Source organism: Phialemonium atrogriseum (assembly GCF_030411735.1).
Source record: "Phialemonium atrogriseum strain 8032-3 unplaced genomic scaffold QBC33scaffold_18, whole genome shotgun sequence".
Lineage (NCBI taxonomy): Eukaryota > Fungi > Ascomycota > Sordariomycetes > Cephalothecales > Cephalothecaceae > Phialemonium > Phialemonium atrogriseum.
In genome coordinates this window covers 658,046-675,531 of record NW_026848155.1, presented here as the reverse complement: position 1 = coordinate 675,531, position 17,486 = coordinate 658,046, and the positions used below count along the sequence as shown (strand labels likewise).

Genomic DNA, 17,486 nt, shown 5'->3' with positions numbered 1-17,486 from the left:
GTTGTTTTGTTTCTCGCTTTTCCTAGCCGCCCTTCTTTTTTTATCTCTCCCCCATCTCTACCCCCTCTTGCCCCCTTATTTTCTATCCCGTCGTGCTCTTTCCAAATGTTTCATCCTATCTTGGTCTTGCATGGCTGAAGTTTGGGAATAATCTCTTATAACTCGTCTTCCCTTTTGGTCCGACTTTGATATGGTAAGAGAGCCAGGGTTCAGAGATTGGCAACACCCGTCTCCCCAAGCTCGAATATTGCTTTATTCTTGACAAGAGCTATATCAAGTTGAGAGAAGCTCCACAGTCTCTGCCAGTTGCCTCTTCGTCCCCATCTTATACTTACCTTCATTTTCGGGCACGACGACTCTTCGCTTCGCAAACATGTCTTTGAAAGACCGAATTTCTTCTCCACTGGAGGCTGGTCCCTCGATTCTCGACGGCCACAACCTGCCCACTCATCTCAACTCGGCCCTCGAATACGCATCTAAGAGGTTGGCCCGGAAGGCCGCCCACCTCACTCTCGTCGTAGTTCGCCACGACTATCAGCTCCCATCATCGGTCCTCTCGCCCCTGAGCTCTGCGGGTACCCTAGCTTCACCCCCGTCTGCAGCCTCCTCTGTACCCGTCTCTGCGGCTAGCACGCCGGCACGCCCGGCTTTCAACCTGGCCACCATTAAGAACCTCGTCTGGTCTAACACGCCTCAGCCCTCGGAAGGCACCCAAGAGCGCCACGTCCCCATCGCACTCGATCTCCAGCGCAATGGCATGGTGTCACCTGCGTTCAGCGTCTCGTCCATGTCTTCGGCCTCGACCGCCTCCATGTCGTCGGCAGCCGATTCGACCTTCAGCTTTGGCCCGCGTCTCCGGTGGCCCCTCTCCCCTACCACGCCGTCGAGCTTGAGCATGCCCATGACGCCGGCGACGCCTTTTACCATTGGGTCGTCCACAGCCACGACGACCGACGCTGGCAGCGCCATGTCTGGGGTTGCGGGCCCGCAATACCCAGATCCGTTTGGGATTAGGCTGGTGCATGTCAGCCCGCTGAGCACGAGGGAGGAGAGGCTGTTGAAGCACTCCATTGAGAAGGCCGGAAGGAGATTCCGCATTGGGTGAGTCAACCCATCATATACCGATCACTGCCCATTTCCCGCTTGCTTCAGCGATCGCCGTCTCGGCCATCGCACGTGTGACTCTTCTCTTTATCTTACCAGACCAAAAACCAATCCGAGTTCTGAAACTGCTGACACCCCCGCAGAAATAACTGGCTTCCGAGCCCCTTGTCGCCCTCAGCCTACGGCCTGAACGTTAACCTCATGCACCGCTCACTCGCCCAAAACGAGGTTCTCTTTTCCTCCGAGGGCCTCACCCTGCTCTCCCTCGACCACCTGTACACATTCAAGGTGGCCCTCGCCTCGTACGCGCACACGCAGTCGCCCCGCCGCCTCGAGGACGCCGTCGACGAGCTGCGCCGCCTCGTCCTCTCCCAGGGCCGGCAGAAGCTGCGCAAGAGCGCCCTGCTGGGCGCCTACGCGTGGCTCGGCCCCGTCAGCGACGGCGCGCTGCGCGACGTGTCACGCATGTACGCGCGGGCGTACGGCGGCGACGCGGGGCAGGGCGGCGTGGAGGACGACGTCGACGGCGACGCCTTCACCGGCGATGCCAGCCCTGCCGACGACGACGACGACGACTACGACGACGGCGAGCACCCTGCCTCTTGGCGGTTTCCGCACCGGCCAACCACCGTGGTCGTCCACCACCACCTGAACGAAAAGCCGCTCCCCGCTCTGCCCACCGACTCCGACAAGCCGGACGAGCCCGACGAGCCCAGCTCTGGCTCCAGGTCCAGGTCCGGATCCTCGTCCACCACCAGATCGCGGCGCAGCTGCAGGGAGCTGGAAAAGCGGTTCTGCATCGACTTCGACTTCGACATGGAGATCGAGGAGTACTACCGCGAACGGGCGCGCGAGATGCAGGCCGAGGAGGAGGCGGCGGCGGCGGCGGCGGCGGCGGCGGAGGCAGAGGCGGCGCTCCTCGAGGAGATGAGGCGGACGACGCCCAAGATCTCACCGCCGCCGCCGCCGAAGATGCCCGTGCTGAGGCTGCAGACAACATTCGAACGGAGGCCCACCGGCGTGCTGAAGCCCGTGCCGCTGAAGATGGCTGCTGGGGCTGAAGGGGCTGAAGGGGCTGCGAGCGGGTCGGGAGAGGCGGAGGTGGAGATGGCCGGCGGTGGTGCGGTGGAGGCTCCGGGCCAGCAGGAGGAGGAGGAGGAGGAGGAGGAGGAGCCGCGGGAAGAAGAGGAGGAGGAGGAGCTGACGGCGCGCCCAAAGAGTGGTCACCCCAATACACTGGCCGCTAGCCTGGGGAGGTGGAATAGCATGACCATCGACGAGATCATAAACGACATGGAGTCCAAGAGGACGAGCGACGCGGGCCCCATGACGCCGAATGGGTATGATGATATCTCGCCGATTACGAGGGGGGAGTGGGGTTTCTTAATGGTCAGCGACGGGTGGAAGGGGAAGACGGCTGCTGTTGAGATGTGCTGAGACTTGGGATTTCGCGGGCTGAGAAGTATCGGGAGAGGGCATGGGCGTTATACGCCTACCATTCATTCTTGGACAAACGCTTTCGATTCTTCCACACCTACTTACTCTCTTGAGATGCATGACGCAACGTACCAGTCGCACAGCCGCACCATGGCAAATAATTCACGCTGGGTGGGCTGGGCAGGACATCTAGGAATTAAATATACCCAACAGACTGATTTAGCCACACAGGCGATTATATTCTCAGAAGTCAGAACGTCTCTGCTTTCACTGTGTTTTCCATGCACACTCATTTCTCTATTGCCATGACATGACTGAAGCATCATTTTAACAAAAGACTGACCAAACAACACCGGGGCAGTAACTCTCCCCTTTTCCCCTTTTCCTCTCCCTGCCAAGCCAACCACCCCCTCACCACCCGTACCTCCCCGCCGCATCCTTCTTCCCGCTCTTGGCCGCCATGAAGCTGTCCTCGAGGGCGGTCCGGTTGCTCTGCACCGAGTTGACCAGCTGGCGCAGGCTGTGCTTGCCGGGCGCGATGGCGCGGACCGGGTTGTGCACGGCCGTGTCGCCCGCCGCCCGCACCGTCTCGTTGTGCGCGTACTCGCGCTCCATGTCGAACCTGATCACCCCCGCTGACGACAGCGACTCGGAGGGCCCGCCCCGGCCGAAGAGCTCGCGCCGCGCCGCGGCGGAGAGGTTCATGTCGTCGGCGATGGACGAGAGGGTGTCGGGTCGGTGGTGAGGGGCCGGCGCGGCGGGGGCTTGCTGGGCGTGGCTGGGGTAGGAGGAGTCACCGGCTTCGCCGTACGCGGCTGCTGCTGCGCCGTCCTCGGCGGTGGGGGTCAAGAATAGCGGCTCGTAGGCGCCGTTGCCGGGCGGCGCCGGCAGGGGGTCCTCTGCGGGGCCGCCGCCGTCCGGTATTGAGAATAGGGATATCTTCTTCTTCCTCGCCGGCTCTTCTTGGACTGCCTTGGTCTCTTCTGCTGCTGCCGCCGGGGACTTCCCCACTGCAACCCCCGCGCCGTTGAGGCCGCTGCCGCTGCCGCCGCCCTGGTTCTTCTTCTTCGCCGGATTCCTCGCCACGGACAGCGGCTTGAACATCAGCGGCTTCCCCACCAGCTTCACCTCCTCTTCCGGCTTCTGGTCCGGGTGTATGCTCGGGCCCTTGCTCTGCTTCGGCGGCGGCAGGTTCAGGCCCGACCCCGACCCCACTGGCTGTTCCCTATCAAACGCCGGCTCTGCCCCCGTCTTCAAGTGGATGCCCGGCCGCGGCGCCGCATTGCCGCCGCCACCAACGCCAGCGGTGGCTTGGGGTGATGATGATGATGATGATGATGATGCAGTCTTTCCGGCCGTCGTCGTCGCTGTCGTCGTCTTCGGCGCCGGCAGGAAGGAGCCGAAGTTGCTGAAGCGGCCACCTCCGCCGGCTCCCGTCCTCGCGCGCTTCGCTGGCGGGGGCCCGTCGCTGGGCTTCTGGTCTGGGCCGTCGGCGCCGCCGCTTGCGGTGGGGAGGCTGATGACGATCTTGCCCGGGTTGGAGCGGGAGACGAGTTTTTGGAAGGGCTTGGAGGAGGAAGACGGCTGCTTGGCGGGTTGCGAATTGGGAGCGGGAGACTCGGAGTCTGACTCCGAGTCGGAATAGTCGACGAGGCCCATCCTGCTGTCTGGCTGTGTGTCAGACTCTTAGGTATCTGAAAATATCTTAGGTTGTTGGGTTGGTGAACCTGTGAGGCAAGGCTGATAGGGTAGTTCTTGTGGCGCTTTACAAAGTTTCTAGCTCAGCTGCGCCACATTTGAAGCCATGGCCCTCTGGCTCCACTTGCTTCACAAGGCTGAGGGAACTTTGTCCCGACACTAACCCCACCCCACGATGCATGTCAGACAAGGGGAAAGATAAGGGCCACCTCCCATCGCCGATTTCGAATTTCCTGCAATCCGTGAACCTTTGGCTGGTCCAATTCTGAACCACCCCACTGCCGTGTGATATCGAGACACTATGTCTGTCATTCAGGTCGAAGAGTCCGTCGTCCCCGCAATCTTAAAGCATGCAAGGTTCCCTGACTGACAAACAATACTCTAGTCTCGTATCTTATCAGCTACGAACAAGCTACCTGAACGAGATAGCTGATGGCGTCGGCGAACGACTCATCACACTAAACGAAGGATTCCTCAACTCGGCTCCATTCAAAGCTGCTGGGTGGCGCCCGAACCCCGCTCTCATCAAGAGAACCCATTCTCCTCCGATTCCCACCGCTATTGCCTCTGAATACTTCCAAGCACCGAGATCCGCTGGCCTGACCCTCGAGGATGAAGCTGAGGAAGCGGGCATGCTCACCGGGGGCGGGGCTGACACGGTGGGGCCTGGTCTTGCAACAAAGCGCCGGCGACGGCGAGAGCAGATGGAGGAAGACGATAGTAGCGATCTGAGCGACGAGAGCGAGGACGAGACAGATCATCGTGCTGCCCAGCAGATCAAGTTCGCCAAGATGCCCCTACGAAACCGATCTGGGTCTTCACCAATCCAGTCCTCTAACCTGCGGCAATCGGCTGTCGCGCCCTCGCCCCGAGCAGCCCCGAGGAGAGGCTCCCAGTCTGCGCTTGAAACGGTCAAGGAACGAGCGCGACGCGATACCGTCACGAGCAGCGAGGTATCTTCCGACAATGAGTTCGACGCCTCTGGATTTCACAAGCATAGGGAGGCTGCCCGGGCGGCTGCAAGGGCTATGAAATTGTCGGCGAGGCTGAATACGGAGCCCACCATGGGATTCAAGAGCCAAGCAAGGGAACTCCTAGAGGAAGATTCAGATGCGTCGGACCTATCGTCTAATTTCGTGGAGAGTGTCGACTCCACGTCCATCCTCGATGCCGTGGACAACCCCATCAACGCCTCGCCAAGGGCGCAGGTGGTTGGCACGCCGCCACGGGAGTTTACGAGAAGGTCCACCATCCGCAGGTCTGCAATGCCAGCTCCGCTACATATTTCAGTGGGTGAGTTGCCCCCTCCCCGCCCCATGAGCACGCTCAGGCCGATGAGCATGGTCCAGCCCAGGAGCCTGCTGTCTGCCGCGCTGAGCGCCAAGAAGACCAAACCCGCGATGCCCTTCGATAGCTTCGCCTCGCTCTCTGGCCAGGGCGACCCGGATCCAATTAGGCTTCGCATCTACGCTCACATCTCGGAGAACCATGCAAAACCATTCGAGGTTCTCATTCGTCGCACTGTACATCAGGGTGAAGGTGGTGACAGGCCGGCGAACGTTGCCGACCTGATCGGCCTGAGTCTCTGGCGCTATAACGAGGAGAAGCTAAAACCGGCTCTCCCCAGCGATAAGCAGAACGTCAATTGGTGGACCCTACGAATGGTCGAGGAGGACGGCGAGTTGGATGATGACTTCCCGCCATTGGAACGCAAGAAGCAGCTTACATCCTTCACTACTGCTAATAACAGAGCGGGGAGGTCGCGATCGAATTCCACAGTCTACGACAGCTTTGCTTTGGTGCAGGCTTCGCCGTCCGAGTTTGCCGATAACCAGAGGGCAGCGCCACAGTTCCAGCGAGAGGAAGCCGACGAAGAGGCCAAGGACGAGGAAACGACGCCGAGGAGCACGCCGCGGCCAAGTTCTTCACGGCTGCCACCGGGCCAGCCACGGCTGAACCCAGTCATTACGACGACCTACCGGCAGAACCTGATACTCGCGGATATGCCCCAACTGCAACCGACTGCTTCGGCACAAAACACAAGTCGCGGCCAACATAAGCTCCTCAGAATCCACATCCATTCCTCAGACGTCGCCCCAGGACAGATGGTCACGCTAGATGTGACAACGGATACATATCTAGCCGAAGTGCTGGATCTCGTCTGCCGGAAAAGGCAACTCGACAAGGCAAACCATGTCCTTAAGCTCCCGGGCTCCGGCGCCGTCGTACTCCTAGATCGCGCCGTCTCGTCGATCGGCAACGTTTCGGACCTAGACTTGCACCGGCGCCGGTTCGCCACCGACGGTCCGCTGACCATGACCGGGTCGCCCAGCAGCTCTTCGCCGAGGCCTTTCCTCTTCACCGAAAACCATAGCTTTGGGAAATCCAAGAAGGGCAAGATCATGGGGATTCACCCGCTAGCGAAGGAGGTTTTAAAACAAGATGAGCTCGGGGGCAATGGCAGCTACAGGAAATATACCGTCTGGCGCAAACAACCGATGCGATTTGTAGGCATGAATGAGAGGATCTTCGCAATCGATGGCGAATACATCCACATCATGCCGGGGTCTGGTGGCAGGATCCTGGAGGGAGCCGGCAAGACGACAACGGTGCACTTTAGCAACGTTGTTGGGTGCAAGGTCTCGCGAAAGCACCCTACGTATTTCAAGGTGAGCAATATTCTATCCACAGCGGTCTGGCCCATAAAACAGCCCAATTCTGACAGGTGCGTGCCAATCATGCAGCTGGTGGTTTACAAGGCGACCGAAAGCAAAAGATACGACTTTGAGGCAAAGAATGCCGACGAGGCCTCAGAGATCGTCGGGGAGCTGAAAAGGGGCATTTCCCCATACAGAGACGTTTAGTCGGGCCTCCTTGTACCCGCCAATGGGAAAGCTGGTGATGGTGCTGGCGCGGAGGCTACTATTGGTGACGCGGATGGCGAGGTCGTTGGTGTGGACGGCGGGGTCCCACCTTAATGGCTGCTTGTTCCCGCCCCCCTCTTCTGACACTCCTAGCCGGTCTCCACCCACTTCCATTTATGCAACGTCGACCGCAGCTCCACAGCAAGTCATGACGTCACCATGCACGCCACTCCCTTGTACTCGAAACGGGCTTTCTCGGATAGTTAAAAGATCATCATCCAAGTTACTCGAGAGTTAGCCCTGAATTCCAAGGAAGGGTTGCTCGGGGGAACGTGATTTGAGTTGCCAGGACAATTGTGTCACCCAATTTGGAAGATCCCGCCGCTCCGTTGTGTATCACGGTTCGGGTATGGGGGGAGGGGGGGTGAGAAGAGGCTGGCAGCCGGGTGAACAAACAAACAGCTGAGCCCTGCCTGCGTTAGGTTAGGTAGCGCATGCTGGGAAAACTGACGGGCGTATCACCGCCACAGGTCCCTCGGTTACGGCGGAGCCTCAGGGTGCCGTTGGATGACGTCCTCATTACAAACCTGTTACACTCCTGAAAGCTTGCTCAGCCTTGCTCTCTCCAGGAAGGTTGGCGGAGTCCACGGCCCCTAACCCCACTGATGGACTTCTAGCTGCCCAAAGGAGGCATGATGAGCTGGGCCAGGAATCCGGCCGTCCAACAGGGCTTTCATCAGGGCCATGCGATTCACCCAAGCCCCACCCCGCTGCGTCTTCCGTCATACGCCACAAAGCCCAGACGGCCAACTGCTGGACAGAGCTTGCGCCATGGGTTTATGCCGTCTTACGCACTACCGCATGAGATCATTCGACCGAGCGGAATGCAGGGAAGCAGCCAGCGAGCACCCAGCTTTGTGGGGCTGAGGGAAGAATTCCCGCCTAGGTCTATTTCAGGTTTTGCTTAGGATAGCGTATATAAACCCGCCTCCCCCAGCTCCTGCCCACTAAAAGGTCTTACCTCTGTCACTACTTATAACTCTCCCACCTGTCCACTCTCATCGAAAGCATATCAAACTCAAACACCCGCTTCACAATCAAAGACCCCAAAAGTCCCACAAAACAAACAACCGTCAACATGCGTGTCTCAGCAGCTTTCATCACCCTCATCTCCCTGGCTGCGGTAAGGACCCAATCTCGATCGTCTCGGGCCATTCCAACAAAAAGCTAATCATATCTCTTGGTATATATACAGGCCGCGGACTCCACCTCCTCCGCCGCCAGCGCCGCCTCCTCCGCGGCATCGGCAGCCAGCTCTGCGGCCAGCGAGGGCTCGTCCATCAGCTCTGTCCTGTCGTCCGAGGTGTCTAGCATCGCCTCGAAGCTGTCGTCCGAGGGCTCGTCCATCAGCTCCGCGCTCACGTCGGCCACCGGCTCGGCGGCCGCCAGCCTGAGCTCCGAGCTCGGGTCCGCCAGCACCGCCGCCAGCAGCAAGGGCGCCTCCGCAACCAGCAAGGCCACCAGCAAGCTCACCGGCACCAACGCCGCTCCCGTCCCCACCGCCGCGGCCGCCATGGGCGCCCTCTTCGGCGGCGCCGCTCTTTTCGCGAACATGTAAAGAAAGAAAGGGCACCGGTCCTTTTTTTCTCTTTGTCTTTCGCCATTGCTGTTATGGGGGATATCCGCGGCTCTAATTGGGGTTGGGGGGAAAGAGAAGTGTTGTGTCGGGGGATATGCCGTGAAAAGTGGTGTGTTTGTGGCGGTCTCCGTTGTGGTCCCGATTAATCATGGAAGTCACCCTTGCTACGGGACTCTGTTTGTATGAACTACCTAGTCATTACAACATACTTTTCGAATAACGAGAAAGACGATTCTAGAGTAACGGATTTCCTGTCGAGGCTGCTCCCATAATTGCGTGATGTGCATGTGGTGTTCTTCCCGTTCGGACCGTACGGACGTCACGTAATCTTAAAATCATGTATCTTGTATTCCGTAATTCGTTATATCAATTTGGCGTTTGTCCATGGAGATACAAACGAGATGCCAAAAGGCCAAAGGTTGCATACATTACGACTAAATAAATCCCATTGGCCAGTTTGAATCAATGAAAGCCACTCCACCGCGTCTCAACGGCCCTAGGAATCCGTTCTTATCCAGTCATGGTCCCGAAGCTACGGTACTGTACATGCATAAAAAAAATCTAGCTGCCTTGGGTACAATTCGATGGCGTAGTACGCCAAGGAAGGCTAGAACATGCCTCCTCCAAGGATCATTCTGCGTGTAAAAATAATGATACTAGCATCTGGCTTGTGTAGAATTAAACCAATGTCTAGGTCATTCGACTTGATACACCCATGTTATTCAACTCGTGTCCCGAGTGTCAAACACGGCATGCCGCAGAGAGGGGGCCTGGCGCCGTTAAACAGCGCCAGGGCATGTGGAACGAAGAACAAATCCGGGAAGTATCTCCAAGGCAACGGTACGGGTGTGCGACGCATGCAGGGGAGCAGGACAGCAGTTGAGTGGGGTCTCAGGTTGCCTCGTGTTTCCCAGGGAACCGGCCGTTCGAGAGAAAATGGAAAGGGCCGGTAGCTCATGTTGTAGAACAGTCTAGACCTACCTACGTAGAATGTTGATAAACCTTAGGATAACGAGTAACCAACCGTGGGTGCGTGCAGCTTACGTCCGCAGGCGCCATGCCGCCGTGTAGGAATACAACAGGTAAATAGATTCCAACGAGAGCTTCCTGGTGAACGCGTAAAATCAAATTCCGATGGTCTATGGGTCTAATTCGACCGGGTATCACTCCACAACCTGTCTATGATCTGGAAAATCGCCGTGACGTCCCTCAGCACTCCGCCGTCGACCTCCCCGCCAAGCCTCTGCTGGACCTTATCAGGGTGCCACCTAACCCTCTCCTCCTTCAGCCTAGCCGCGAACTCCTTCTCGCCCAGCTCCTCGAGCCCCAGCCCACGCACAAAGAACTCCCTCACCGCCCCCTCAGCAGCAACCTCCTCCCGCCCCGCACTCGTCGTCGGCCACGGCAGGGCCTCAACATCCCCCGTCCAGCCCGCCCAGGCGGCGACATACTCGCCCCACCGGCGGGCCCAGTCCCTCCTCCGCCGCCGCTCCTCGCCCCTCCGCAGGCTCCTCTCCATCTCCTCGGCGATCCGCGCCGCCTCCGCCTCCGCCGCAGCCCGGGCCGCGCGCTCGCGCTCCCGCCGCGCCTTCTCCTCCAGCAGGCCCGCGTGCGTCTTCTCCCACATGCGCCGCCGCACAAACGTGGCGTACTCGTCGTCCGTCATGCGCTGCAGCTCGTCGCCGTCGTCCCTATCGCCAACTTTGCCGTCTTTATCGTTGTTGTTGTCGTTGTCGCCGTCTCGGCTACGCCGCCCCCGCCCGTAGATGTGGATCGGCTGCCCGTACACGCCCTCCCAGTACGCGGCGCCCTCGTCGTCGGCCATGGCGTCGAAGAGGGACTCGCGGAACGCCGCGTCGGGGGACAGGGCCCCCTCGGGCCCGGCAGTGGCAAAGGCGTCGTTCTCGTCTGCTGCTGACATTGCTGCTGCCCCGGCTGGAGACGCGGAGCGCCGGGACCGTCGGTGGCGGCGGCGGCGGCCGTGGTGGTGGCGCTCGTGGTGGTGGCGGTGGTGGTCATTGTCGTTGGTGTTATCGCGCTGGCGGCGGCGCCGCGGGTGCGAAGATGTGTCGTCGTCGCCGTCGCCATCTTCTCGTCGCGACCTGGGGCGGGACCTGGGCCGGCGGCGGGACTCGGACTTGAAGCGGAATTTTGTCGTTTTCTTGTTCTCATTCTTCGTCGTCTCGTGCCTGTCGCGTGGCGACGCCGGCTTCTCGTCCGTGCTGCCGGCCTGGGCCTGCTGTTGGGAGGGTCGGCATGGTGGGATCATCGAGGCTGGTATTCCGTCGTCGGTGGGGTGGCTGCTGGGTGCAGCCTCGTCGGGGTTCATGGAATTCAGAATGTGCCGCCGCTTTGGAGAGCCCGGCGGGGGTTTTCATGCCGAGCAGGCCATGCCTTTTTTGTTTGGATTGAACGACCTGCAAGTAGTGTTCGCCTGCGGGGGCGTGGACATGTGTGGCAGAAAGTTGGAATCTAAAATGGCGACGGACGAATCCAGGTACCTAGGTACCTGCCCACCCCTAGCAACCTACCTAGTATATACATTGGTATGTGGTCTGTGCGTTGGAATCAGAACAGTGAATCGTCGACAAGATTCGAGGTAACGACCAGTCTCATATGCCCCCTACCTGGGGGTAGGTTCCAAGTTTATAATCGTAGATTATTCTCACTATACAGCCTTTCTTCTGCTATTCCTGTTCTGTCTAGGCCAAAATCTACCGTTACTGCCGGGTATCACGCCTCCTTTATCCCCGCCAATATCAAAACAATAAACACCTGCCCAGGATTCAATCTGGTTACCGGGGCCTGCGTAGGTAGGCAAAGTAATAACAAAACAATGGGATCAAGCAAAGCGCCTTCCAATCAAGATACCGGCTGTGAACACCCAAACACCTTCCAAAACTGTATCCAAACTCGAGATCCGTCCGTCCTCCGTCTCCAATGTGTAGTGTGACCAGGCCTCCCGGAACAAGTGTGATAAGAGTACAATGACGGGGCTGTCGAGGTGATTAATAGAATGATTTTATGGTGTAGGCGACTAAAGGAGATGGGACAGGCTGTCCACTGCAGCATCGGTAGGGATTCATTTTCGGGGAAGAAAAGGCCAAATCGGTCGTCTCCCAGATGCCAGTAAGAGGTTGAAAAAAATAAACATCAAACTCCAGGGTTATCTTTTTCGCAACCTTCCCGTCGGTCGCCCGAACTATGCGCAAATCCTCTAGGTCAAACAAAGCAAGAGAATGGCTGCGTGTCTAAATCAAAGGTAATGGAGAGTACATATCCAACGCCGCTCTCTCGAATTTTGGGCGGCTGTCGGCGGGCATCGACTATTGCCTGTACTAAACGCGTCTCGGACCATCGTCCGAGGTCATCTTGTAAAGTCACAAAAGAGCGGTGGCCGGTCTGGCTTCGCCGGTTGGTGCTGGGAGATAAATCGTGCCGGGTTTCACCTCTGGCTGCCATCGTGGTGGGCTCCTTTTGGTCCAGCTGGCCATCCAGGTGCATAGGCTGGTCGGCCGTAGGGCGGATATGGCCCCTGAGTTTGTGGAGGTAGCGGAGGTGGGGGAGGAGCCCCGGATCCGGGGGGATGCTCTGAAACAGGTGGTTGATCCAGGCGCAGGGGAGGCAGCCTCGCCGGGCCAGGCGGGCCAGATGTGTGTTGTACCGAAGGGTTGATGCCGTAAGCTGAAGGTGGGATGGGAGGGAGAGTCGTCGGCTGTGGGGGACCGTATGTGGGCGCCGTGGAGTGCGGCTCCGAGTCGGTTCTTCGTCTCCGAGCCGGTCGCTCGAGCATCGACGGGTCGCTGGTCGGGTACGAGCTGGGTGGGGGGTGGTGGATGTGATGATGATGGCCAGCCATTTGCATGCCCTCTGTTGCAAAGCCTTCACTCCGTGCTGACGTCGGACTGGGCGGGCCTCGGTTTGCCCACTCGCTGATGCTTGGTGTTCGCAACACTATGTCTCTCAGTCGGTTCCGCTCGTTGCGATAGTAGTCGCGCTCCGCCTCGAGATCACGAGCACGCTTCTCCAGTTCGCGGTTCGAAGTCTCCAGTTTCTGCAGTCCTTGCTGTTGCTCTCTTTCTCTCTCCTTCTTGCGCATTCTAAACCTTGCAGAAGCCCCCGCGTTCCGCTGTCTTTTCTCATCCGCCTGTTTGGAAGCCTGGTGTATATCCACAGGTACCAGGATCTCATCTCCGTGTGAAGGGGTGATAGTGAGGAGATGTTGGCCGTCCATCGGCGTGCCCCGCGCCCCCCCGACCCCGGGAGCCATTTGATCAAGAAAGCTCGTCATCCATCGACCGTCACCTCCTAGGCCCGACGCGGAGAGGCCCCTCCCCGGAGTCAGGCCAGACATAAAGGGAGAGCCCGAGAGGAGCATAGGGGGTCTACTAGTCGGCTGCTGATGCTCCTGATGGTGCGGGTGCTGGTGCTGGTGGCCTGAAGTCAGGGCATGATCGATAATGGGTTGTGAAAGCGATCGTGAGGGAGGAGGGGTTGTTGTTGGTGGCTGTTCAGAATACCCTTGGCGCAGGCCCTGCAATGGCGTCTGCGCTCCAAGCCGCGAAGGACCAGCACGAGGGCCCATGTTGTGGGGTGTTAGACTGCCCCGTGAAGTAATATGTGGAGGCAGGGGCGGCTTAGGAGAGCCCCCAGCCACGAGGCCTGGACGGTTTAAGCTGCTCACTCTTGGCGACTTTGGCGTCAGAATCCGCCTTGCACCCTCGATAGGCGAGTAGGAGTGTCGGCCGGTCGGCGAACCACGCTCAAGGATCGAGGGTACCCCTGATGGCAGCGTCGAAGGAGGGAAAGGGGAATAAGTCGGTTGTGGCGCTACAGGCGGCTGCTGTTGTTGACTGTGGAAGACGTACGGGTGGCTTGGCGAGTGCGTTCCATAAGGCCTTGGGGCGATGCCCGGCGAGGAGGTGCCTCCTCCCTCAGTTGGCCTGGGGACCGGGGGTATCGTGCCGCTGTAGGGGTGGCGCTGATCCGATGGGTTGAGGATATTGTGCACAACTGAGGTTCTCGGGTTGGCTGGGTATGGCCTCCCTCCCTCCTCGGCCACGACGCTCTCTCGGCGGTCGTGGTGTTGAGCTGCCGGATCATCGCGTTGGACGAGACCGGGCTGAGGACCGGGCTGCGAAGAATGGGGCGAGGAGAAGGTGGCTATGGGAGGGGACTTGGAGGACCGGCGGGAAGCAGGGCGAGGCGCAGGTCCCCTCTGCGACATCGAGACCTGTTCCCCTTCGCACTGGTGGCCTCGAGGACCGGGACATTGACAATCGTGACCTCTTTTCGAACACGATGAGCTAGCTTCTTCCTTGGAATCGACAACACCGGACGCCTGGTCCCCGCCGAGATTGGCCCTTTGATTCTCAGGGCCGCCAGAGGTCGGAGCTGGGTGGCCCGAAGGGTCTTCGACAGGCCGACTCCGGGCAGGATCTGGGCACCACCGCACGACAGATTGGACCGCCAGACTGACAGTTTGCGTCTCGAAAACCAGATATCAGGTCGATATGGCCGTTTGATTCGGTGTGCCGCGACTATGGGAGCCAAATACCCACTATGTCGTTCGCGGAACACTACTTCCTGCCGATGCGTGGGTGAGAACCACGGTCAAATTGCTCGAGCACCGGATATCTAGGAGAGAGAGAGGTAGGGGATGGGGGCTTGCGGAGGCAAAAAAGCTACGGGTCGCGGTGACTGTGGTGGCCTGTGTTTCGTGAGGATGGATAGGTGCCAAGCGGCGAGTGGATCGATGTGACAACCAGGCAAGCCGTACAATGGGAAGGCGGAAAGCTAGGGGCCTATACGGCGATCTGACGGAAAGCTAGGGGCCTATACGGCGATCTGAAGTCGAGGGGCAAGATGAGGGATCTTCGCCGAGTCGAGGAAGACGGCGAGCGCACGGGAGTGATGTGAGTAAGAACAGTTGCGGTGACCAGCGGGATGAGCTGCAGCAAGCGGACCAGTCATGATTCGTAGGAGGAATCGCGGGCACTGAATGGCTACAAAAGCCCGGGAGCGCTAGAAGGCCTCGTAGCGCGAATGGGTAGAACTGCGAGCCAAGTGATTCTCTGGTCTCTGGTCTCGTAATTTGCACGAGAGGATCTGGTGGTTCTTCTGTGCGAGCGGAAGCTTGTGAAAGATGGGCCGAGCTAGAACGGCCACTCATCTAGGATGGCCTAGAGGTTCTAGATGACGAGCTGGTCTGCTTACCAGCGTAGTCAGTACTCCATAGAAGTTTGGCGTATTTCGAAAGATCGAAGGGGGGATGGGCCAAGTATTGGAAGAAAGAGAGGTTGACGATTTGACGTACGGATATGAAGCAGAGCGTCCACGATAGTTTGGACGTAGGGACCCTCCAGCAGACTAGTAATCCTGACCCAAGCTTCCCCCAGAAACCCGCTAGTAATGGAAAGCCATCCTTTTTGGCCTTTTCGACAGCCCTTGTCGAGTGATCATTATTTCTCCTTGTGATGTCCCACGCCCCGTTTTCTTACCTGGCCATGTACTTGAAGGTACTACTAGGCACAGGGCATGACATGGGTAGTTGGTAGGAACTGTTGAATATGGTGTTGGCCGGGGTGCAGCTTCGGGCCAGGGGCCCCCTGCCCAACGTCGTGGTGCTAAAATCGTGACAGGGCCCAAGATGGACACTCTCCTTCTGGCGGAATTGGTTGGTTTAGAGCTCAAGTATTCCTTCTAATAGACGAGGTTCCTTCCTTGTTGGAGTATCGTTTCTCGTCTGCTCTGCTTCGTTAAAGCGAGAGACCCTCAAGGTATGTTCCGGTTTTCATCAACAATCACTCGATATTGACTATTGAGAAGCTGCGGGAGACGATCGCTGTCCAGAAACGGCATGGGCCTGCATCCAATGACTAGAATTGGCAAGCGTCGGCCCCGTGAGGGTGATAGCCGTCCAGTCGGTGTCTGCAAAGGACACTAATCTGGACACCAGGCTCCTTCGGTACTGGGAAACCCAGCTGGTGGGTTGACATCGCCCCTGAACCTGGTGAAGATGACGGGGCCCACGGGACTGCTGGCTGTGCCCGGCCACGAACGCGCTACGTCTTACATACCTTTTGCGTCTTAGCTGACAGGTACGAGGCCCGTACCAACGCTCTGGACAACAGCAAGCAGTTAACGAGATCAGCGAGACGAATCGGTCCCAGCCAAGTGGTCTCATTGAGTCCTGCAGCAAGGACGACCCAAATGGCAGACAGGTAAATAAACGAACGTGGTTCAAAATATAGCCTGGGCCACATTTAGGAGCTCGTCCGACTCGAATACAATGTGCCGCCGCCGTGCTTCCTTGCCAACTTTTTTTCCTTTTTGGTTTGAGAAGCGTGCAGGGGCTTGCTTGATAATTGACTTCGGAATTGGTCGCAGTGCAGGCATCCAGTCTGGTGGATCCGCCTGGCCGGCAGTATGCCGAACGGTCAGGTAGATAGCAGATACCTCGGTAGGTAATTATCACCATTACCAGGTCCCAGGTCAAGGACGAGATTAACATGGAAGCTGGGCAGGCTAGCCACTTTCAAGACATGGGACAGGGAGAAGGGAGCCTCGATGGTTCCCCAAGTCCACCTGACGTTTGAGCCACATCAGCCTTTCCCACCTTCGAATTTGCGGAAACCAGCTCCCGGTCGGATGGATTGTGTCATGCACACAGACTAACGTATTTCCAAGCCGGGACAGGGACAGACTGTGGTGTGGGTGAGGATGTGATCCCAGTGCTGGGTACCTACCTACCGACGCTACCTAGGTAGATAGATAAGTACACATGTACATACACCACCTAACCTACCCTCGTCGACGAGAAAGGCTGGAAGCCCGCAAGGGGCCACCCTTACCGCCTTCCGCTTTGTGGGCCGTCCGACTCATTCCATGGAAGCGGCGGTAGGATCCAATGCTGGCAAGCCCTCGTGGACGATGGGGTCGAAAATGTGTACCCGCACAGGCAGCGGGTCCGGTGGATCAGGCTGACCCTGGTAACCTCTGGCAGAAGAACACGGAAGCAATGCAGTTCGCAAGGTAGGTAGTATTGTAGGCATGTTCCAGATTGATGGTGAGTTGGTTAGCAGCTGTTGAGTTGGCTTGCAGCCCGCGGCGCGATGGAGTCGTCAAAGGCAAGACTCAAGAGGGTCGATGTCTCAGGAAGAGGGGAGCTCGAACAAACCTAAGCGTTCTTGCCGCCACGGGCCAGCACGCAACCCCGGTAGTTCGTCGGGAGGTCCCACCTGTAGGTAGGAGTCCATATTTTGCACAGGCGCAAATACTTGGAGGTACCTGCTTTCCGTCAACCTGTTCGAGACGGTGTAGCTACCCGAGCACCCCCAGTCCAGAAGTGCTTTGGGTTGGGTACATACGTGGTCGGACCCCCTTTCGCGGAAGGCGGAAAGACCCCGGCTCATTCACGTCACCATTGGCACGCTTTTCCTCAGCGACAAGTTCACCGTTGCTCACCTGCAGTTCGCGTCACCCGACGAGTGATTGCCATCTGCATTCTGTACAACCTGTGAGCCCCTGGATCTCACCGTCCCTGGCTGAAGCAGCACGCTCACAGTATGAATGCTACACAAAATGTCCTCATTTGCCCCTTCTCTGCACTGTTTCTGGTGGCAACTGGGGCAGATGAGTGCACAGCGATGTCCCATATCAGGTATGCAGCAGCGTACATAGTGTAGATGAGCAGTCATCTATCAGTTGTTTCCAAACTCGCCACGTTTGACGAGTGATTTTTG

At 58.4% G+C, this 17,486-nt stretch overlaps 6 protein-coding genes across 6 annotated transcripts; 3 read left to right on the top strand and 3 right to left on the bottom strand.

The window, feature by feature from the left end:
- Nucleotides 1-373: 373 nt before the first annotated feature.
- QBC33DRAFT_590673 (uncharacterized protein) lies at nucleotides 374-2,901 on the top strand (the record flags this gene model as incomplete). The annotated part of the gene is made up of 3 exons (XM_060431620.1): nucleotides 374-1,101; nucleotides 1,248-1,623; nucleotides 1,696-2,901. 3 exons carry the CDS (start codon nucleotides 374-376, stop codon nucleotides 2,539-2,541), a joined length of 1,950 nt encoding a protein of 649 aa, XP_060282018.1. The 3' UTR covers nucleotides 2,542-2,901.
- Nucleotides 2,747-4,575, bottom strand: QBC33DRAFT_137825 (mitotic checkpoint regulator, MAD2B-interacting-domain-containing protein). Its single transcript, XM_060422091.1, has one exon. The coding sequence runs from the start codon at nucleotides 4,198-4,200 to the stop codon at nucleotides 2,953-2,955; it is 1,248 nt and encodes a 415-aa protein (XP_060282017.1). The 5' UTR covers nucleotides 4,201-4,575; the 3' UTR covers nucleotides 2,747-2,952.
- Nucleotides 4,541-7,103, top strand: QBC33DRAFT_579499 (stress-activated map kinase interacting protein 1-domain-containing protein; the record flags this gene model as incomplete). The annotated part of the gene is made up of 3 exons (XM_060431143.1): nucleotides 4,541-4,563; nucleotides 4,625-6,908; nucleotides 6,984-7,103. 3 exons carry the CDS (start codon nucleotides 4,541-4,543, stop codon nucleotides 7,101-7,103), a joined length of 2,427 nt encoding a protein of 808 aa, XP_060282016.1.
- A 1,007-nt stretch (nucleotides 7,104-8,110) lies between these two features.
- QBC33DRAFT_571489 (vegetative incompatibility protein het-e-1) lies at nucleotides 8,111-9,052 on the top strand. The gene is made up of 2 exons (XM_060430605.1): nucleotides 8,111-8,286; nucleotides 8,359-9,052. The coding sequence occupies exons 1-2, from the start codon at nucleotides 8,242-8,244 to the stop codon at nucleotides 8,719-8,721; spliced, it is 408 nt and encodes a 135-aa protein (XP_060282015.1). The 5' UTR covers nucleotides 8,111-8,241; the 3' UTR covers nucleotides 8,722-9,052.
- Nucleotides 9,053-9,832: 780 nt separating this feature from the next.
- On the bottom strand, nucleotides 9,833-11,222 carry QBC33DRAFT_544019 (uncharacterized protein). The gene has a single exon (XM_060428419.1). It carries the CDS (start codon nucleotides 11,069-11,071, stop codon nucleotides 9,890-9,892), a length of 1,182 nt encoding a protein of 393 aa, XP_060282014.1. The 5' UTR covers nucleotides 11,072-11,222; the 3' UTR covers nucleotides 9,833-9,889.
- A 965-nt stretch (nucleotides 11,223-12,187) lies between these two features.
- Nucleotides 12,188-13,969, bottom strand: QBC33DRAFT_579497 (uncharacterized protein; the record flags this gene model as incomplete). Its single annotated transcript, XM_060431142.1, has 1 exon — nucleotides 12,188-13,969. One exon carries the CDS (start codon nucleotides 13,967-13,969, stop codon nucleotides 12,188-12,190), a length of 1,782 nt encoding a protein of 593 aa, XP_060282013.1.
- Between the last annotated feature and the right edge of the window lie 3,517 nt (nucleotides 13,970-17,486).

Bases quoted from the DNA above. Each gene is read 5' to 3' on its own strand.
- QBC33DRAFT_137825 (XM_060422091.1), bottom strand. From the start codon at position 4,200: ATGGGCCTCGTCGACTATTCCGACTCGGAGTCAGACTCCGAGTCTCCC.
- QBC33DRAFT_571489 (XM_060430605.1), top strand. From the start codon at position 8,242: ATGCGTGTCTCAGCAGCTTTCATCACCCTCATCTCCCTGGCTGCG. The intron at 8,287-8,358 runs GTAAGGACCCAA...GTATATATACAG, and splicing joins CCCTCATCTCCCTGGCTGCG to GCCGCGGACTCCACCTCCTC.
- QBC33DRAFT_544019 (XM_060428419.1), bottom strand. From the start codon at position 11,071: ATGAACCCCGACGAGGCTGCACCCAGCAGCCACCCCACCGACGACGGA.